Source organism: Gymnoscopelus braueri (genome assembly GCF_963280865.1).
Source record: "Gymnoscopelus braueri genome assembly, chromosome: 3".
Taxonomy (NCBI): domain Eukaryota; kingdom Metazoa; phylum Chordata; class Actinopteri; order Myctophiformes; family Myctophidae; genus Gymnoscopelus; species Gymnoscopelus braueri.
In genome coordinates, this window is record NC_137612.1 from 38,276,310 (window position 1) to 38,282,309 (window position 6,000).

The window sequence follows — 6,000 nt, forward strand, 5'->3', positions numbered from 1 at the left end:
TATGGAATGCATGTGCAAATTTAAAATATTGATTTGATATTAATTAAGGAAGTATTAAGTTGGTTTTTATTTTCAAAATATTTAAGGTGTTTTAATTTTTTAATTTTAGTTATAGAGGGCAATTATAATGGATTAAGGGATATTTGGCTTATTAGCCAGGGATCCTTTTAACCATTTAGCCAAAAATAGTAGATGATTGCCTCTTCATTTTTTTTTAAGCGTTTCACTAAGAATAGAGAGCTCAAGTGATTAACAGCATCACAGCACTTCCTCAAACGATATTATCCCTCCCTCTTATCATCTTCCAGACTCGGTGCCAGCATCGCTTGCCACAGCCTGTCCCAGTGTGTCCCGAACCCTGACCCCACAGAGCGGGTCCAGGCCACAGGAGGGCCCCGGCTGGATACCCGGGGCCCCCTGCCCAGAACTGGACTCCTTCGGGCAGCTGCTGCATGGAGGCCTGGACACCAAAGAGGCCAGAGAGAAGCTCCTGCAGGAGATTGTCAGGATGAGGGTGAAGCAGGAGGAGAAGCTGGCTCTGGCCCTGCAGGCCAAACGGAGCCTTCAGCAGGTACACACATACCATCTAAATGTAGCATTTTGTTGCTCTTGGGCAGAAACCTTGTATCTGATATTTAACCACTGAAAATATGAAAAAAAGAGTTTGTGACTAAATCATAACTACATTGGATCCATTGAGACCCATGATATTTTTTCAATTTCCTGAAAAGTAACCTTTTTAGACGTTAAGGTTTACAGGTGTGTTCCTAATGCTTTCAAACAGCTCATAACACTGTGCTGTGTGGAGCATAGCTTCCCTTCAATAACTAACACAAACTAAATATTATTTACACAGTCAAATCATCATGTTCATTTAACTCAGAGAGTGTATCTATGGACTTTTAACCACTTAAAGTGACATGAAACCCTATGCTGATTTAGTTGTTTGTTTTCCAATTCAGGTTAAAAACCACAGCAGATTATTATTATTATTGTTATTGTTAGTTTGCTTATAATGACATGCCCAAAATCGGGACGCCAGGGTTAAAGTGGTTAAACTAACACGTACAATGCAATAAACGTGAAACAACGATGTGCCCGCAGGAACTGGAGTTCGTGAAGGTGGCCAAGAAAGGCCGTCTCCGAGAGGCCATCGAGGCTAAGCGCAACCTGCGGAAGGAGATTGAGCGCCTTCGCACGGACTGGGAGAGGAAGATGATGGAGACAGAGGAGTCTTGTGGGAGGCTAAAGAGGGAGCTGGAGCGGGAGAGGCAGCTACGAGTTTGTGACAAAGGCTGTGAGGCTGAGCGTCTTCGAGCCAAGTACTCCTCTCAGGTACGAAGGGCCTTCTGTGCGCTTAATTTCCACTGCATGTGTGGAAATGAATTCAATACCGGCTTGACTCAACACTAGGGCTGGCCAATTAACTGAAAATATATCGAAACCAATAAGCAACTTTTTTTTTCAATGTTTTTTTTTATGACATGCCATTTTTTGTAAATAAGCGACTTAATAGATACGTCAAATTAACCACTTAAACTGTTTTATACTTCATTATACAATGGTGATGTACAAAAATAGCCGATCTAGAAGCTCACAATATAACCCTAACCCTTTTCCGCTTTTCACTTATTTTTTTAAATAATCGAGGCAGAAGTTTTAATAATCGTGATATTGAATTGAAGTTATATCGCCCAGCCCTACTCAACGCTACTGGCCTTTTTTTTGGTTAGAGGTTATTTTATACTTCATCCCAAGATATAGCCAATAGCAGCGTGATGCATTGTTTGACCTTTTGCCTATAATTACATCAAGCTACATGCCCAAAATACAGATAAATTATTAATCGATTATTTTGTTAAAATACAGATTATCGATTTGTATTTATTTATATAATCGATTAAATCAATTAGTTCGATAAACTGTTGCACCGCCAGATTTGTTATGACGCTGACATTCCTGCACGTGTGTGTGTGTGTGTTTTGCGTTGCAGATCGAGGAGCTGCACGTGCAGCTGCAGCAGGCCGAGGCTGACCGCGAGCAGCTGAGGTCGGAGCTCCAGCGGGAGTGGGAGGCGCGGCAGAGCCTGGAGAACGTCGTCAAAGACCTGCAGAGCCAGCTGGCCTTGCAGGCAGACAGCGACCTACACGAAGTAGACTCCCAGTCCCTGGAAACAAACAACACAGCCACACACAGACAGATCACAGAGCAACACACCAATGGATCCTAAAAGTTGCACACTCCAGTCTGGACAAAAAAAAGAGACTCGAGAGAAAAGAAAAAAGAAGAATAAAGTGTGTGGTCACGGACTTCATTGCACCTCGTTAGGGTAAAAGAAAATCAACTAAACGCTATCGGTGAAGTCTGCTTTTACAGAGAGAATACGCAGATCGGTTATCGACGTGTTAGAAAACTGACATTATTGTAATAATATATGAATTTTATGAAATGAACTGGAAAGTAGCATGATGTATGAGCATGTTTGTAGAGCGTGAAAATGAGAAAGACTTTTCTGCAGTGACAAACACACCGCTTCAAGTGACTTCAGAGCCCTCGGTCAGATTACCCTGACGCTTTTCATGGATTTTAACGTTGGTATAAGCTATTCTATGATGTGCAAATATAGCGACATAACATTACTTGAATATGTAGAAAAAGAAGCAAGTCTCGTTTTGGTTTCATAAAGCCTTATGTGTACTTTGTAATACGACTCTCGCTCTGTGGAAATAACACATTTTCCACTGAAAACCCTTTTAAGGCGAGCGTCGCAGTCGTATGGCTGAAGTACAACATTCGGCTTAAGATGACTGCAGACGATGAAACTCTTGCTGGTGCCACAGAATCTTGGTACACTCCACGGTGTCATTACAAACCACTGGAAACACAGGACACCAGTTTACCACTATGTAGTTTTATTATCAGCTTGCTTTTTATAATTGTTTTGCGGATTTACTTTTTGACCACTTTCAACCTGGAGCCCCGAATTTTCATATATATATATATATATATACTGTATACATATATATTTAAGAAAATCTAAATATAGCGAAAATAGGTGATCTTTAAGGTCCCAATGCGACACGTTGTGACTTTGTAGATCGGCTATTTCCACTTTTTGTAAAAATAAAATAAACAAGGGCTTAAGTGGTTAAGAAACGTTGCTTGTGCAGCTCTGCTATCCCACCGGCAACACGCATATAAAAAAACATCCATATACACACATGTACACACGTATACCAGCTTGTCTACCTTTTGTATTTTCTAAAGCCTGAAGTATTGGAGATTGTGTGGTCTTGGCTTCAGGTCCACCATTTGTTTTACTCTTAGATATTTTAATGGGAAGTGTTACTTTTTACTACTCTGACACAACTTAATTCGTTAATTGAACATTGTGTTTTCCAATATTGTGTTTGCAAATTGAACCATGTGAAAGATGGCAAAATGTTCTTCTTGTCCATGTTAGTGAGAGTTGTGCAGGTAAACCTAACATCGCCCTCCTAAAAAATAGAAAGAAAAGAGAGCAACTTTTAATAGTGGTTTGTTTTTTTGTTGTTGAATTGCGGTACTTCTGATTTTCTATTGAGTACTGTAAAAAAATAATTTATATTCTATACTAATTTGCTTCCTATCAACTGAAAGCAATTCATTTTTAGTCACTGGTTTTAGGGCTCTTAAATCAACATATGCTGTTTATATGAACAACATTTCTACATGTATACAAAATATGGATATATATTTTTTTACTTTAAGAAAAGGAATTGCACTTTTAAAAAAAGAAAGAAAAAAGAAAATTGCATTGTGCATTTTACTCCCTATGACATTTTTTCAAAACAAAAGTGAACATGAACTTGGACTTTAACACACTTTCCCTCAATGTCCTCTGATGTACAGTAAATACAATTATAATGTAAATAAGATATTTGTTGATATGTTTGCTTGCCTCAGACTTAAAACTGATTATTGAATATAATTTTTTGCTCTTACTTGAAACCAAAAAAGAGACTCTATATTTGGATTCACAAATATTATTGTTTAATTGTTGTACCCTTGACTACCATTGCAAACAAAGGGCATTTATTAGAATGGATGACGGTGCGGTGAGCTTGAACAAAGAAGTTATGCTCCGTTCTACGACGTTGTTGTGTGCCAAAAACAGCAGATCTAGGAGCTTGTAGATCGGCTATGTTCGGCCCGTGACACCATCGTACAACTAAGTGTAAAATCAGACTTTCTACTGATATTGGTCATTAGCTTGACCTGTCAGTGGTTTCTGTGAGATAGACATGCAAACATAATATTATACCTTTTCCCCTTTTTTGAGAGAGAGAAAGTTTATTGTTTGATGTATTAAAAGGTATCTATTAAACCACAAACCAAAAACATCAAAAAGATGGAACTGATATCTCTGTACCTGCTCCTTATTCAGGTTTCCCAGCTAAAGTCTCTAGTAAGATAAAGTAGATAACACACCTACGGTTTAAACCTTAAATGCTCTCATATATTTTAGACAAAAAAATACTTTTATGTCTTATCATTGTTATACCCCCGCTGAATATGTGTTGGGTACAATGTAATAGCAATATGCATTGTGTTAGCTGATGCTGTTGTAGCTTTGGTTTGGAAGTGGGGTTTCATTTTACCGCTTGTTTCAATGTTTTCTTTTTCCTTGAGAAAACCTGTATAATATACATTAAAATCAAGTCAATCCTACAGGATTTATTTGTGTGTTTTTCTTTTCTTTTTTTCAATCTATTTAGAATTTGTGTGTGTGTGTGTGTGTGTGTTGAAATCTAACATACTAAAGAACACATCAAAAATACTAGGAGAAACCGGTCAAACTTTTTAAAGTGTCTTGGACTTTACGTAATTGAGGCTAAAATACAAAAGAACACAAGTAGGCCTACTAGGAGACAACTGTTCAGCATGGTGTGATGATGTAGTGGTCTAATGCTCAGCCATGTTCACTAGGCTTGGGGACACTAGTTGAACGTGAGGGTCGTAGAGCGGTGGTCTCGTGATCGGACTTTCAACAGAGTTTCCATGCTCCAGTCCAAGGCAACTGTAATTAAATCAAATGCAGGAGTACTTTGAAGTTCTGAAGGCTAACATACAAAAGAATACTTCAAAAGTACTAGTAGACAACTTTTAAGGGCCCAAAGGTGCCTTGGTGAGGTGTGCTTGATCGATTGCCTCTTATTATAGACAGTGTAGGAGCCATGAATTGGTTTATTGTTATTATGATGTCTGTTTGGTTATGTTGATTATTTATATATTTGGTCAATGCCCTGTCACGTGTGTGTGTGTGTGTGTGTGTGTGTGTGTGTGTGTGTGTGTGTGTGGATGATTGAGTGACGGGCATAGGGGAGGATACCTGGTCACCTCAAAAGCACCACCTGATCACCTGCTGAGAACAGAGAGAGAGAGAGAGAGAGAGAGAGAGAGAGAGAGAGAGAGAGGGGGTGTGTGGGAGCCGTACTATTTGTTGACCACTTTATACACTTTACCTTTATTTGCTTTAGTTACTTGCTTTATTGTTTTGATCGCTGTGATCACCTTGCTATGAATTTGAGCACCTGGCTTCAATACGTAATTTTTTTGTTGCTTTAATAAACCCCTTAAACGCATTGTTTGGATCCAGCGACTCTTCATTTTGTTTGTGGAGCGCGTCAGACAATAGCAACTGGCCCATCTCATCGCCTCTCAGCAACTATTTTAGTTTAGTTCTCCTGCAGTCGCATACAGACAGTTTGCAGGTTCAAGTCCCACACCATCAAGGTACTGGCGGTCCATTGGGAGGAACTGTGGTTGCGTCCGAAACCACATACTAACGTACTACATACTACACGGTATGCTATTCTCTGCGCACTCCATGTGTAGGTGTGTTTTAAGATTTGTCAATGGAACAATGGCAAACTGGATAGTCAAAACAGATTAAAGATGATTGATTCCACATTGAAGGGCATGGCAGGATGTAAAGGAAGTGGAACTCAGCTTAAAGGA

General features: G+C 39.2%; 1 protein-coding gene across 2 annotated transcripts in view; it reads left to right on the forward strand.

Annotated features, from left to right (window-relative positions):
* Positions 1-4,710, forward strand: part of skib (v-ski avian sarcoma viral oncogene homolog b) — a 47,012-nt gene extending 42,302 nt beyond the window's left edge. For both annotated transcript variants that reach the window (XM_080423781.1, XM_080423782.1), the window contains exons 5-7: positions 309-571; positions 1,105-1,335; positions 1,994-4,710. In XM_080423781.1, the coding sequence (XP_080279907.1) occupies positions 309-571; positions 1,105-1,335; positions 1,994-2,230 (731 nt within the window). In that variant the 3' untranslated portion in view covers positions 2,231-4,710. The remainder of the gene's footprint in view (positions 1-308; positions 572-1,104; positions 1,336-1,993) is intronic.
* Positions 4,711-6,000: the final 1,290 nt, after the last annotated feature.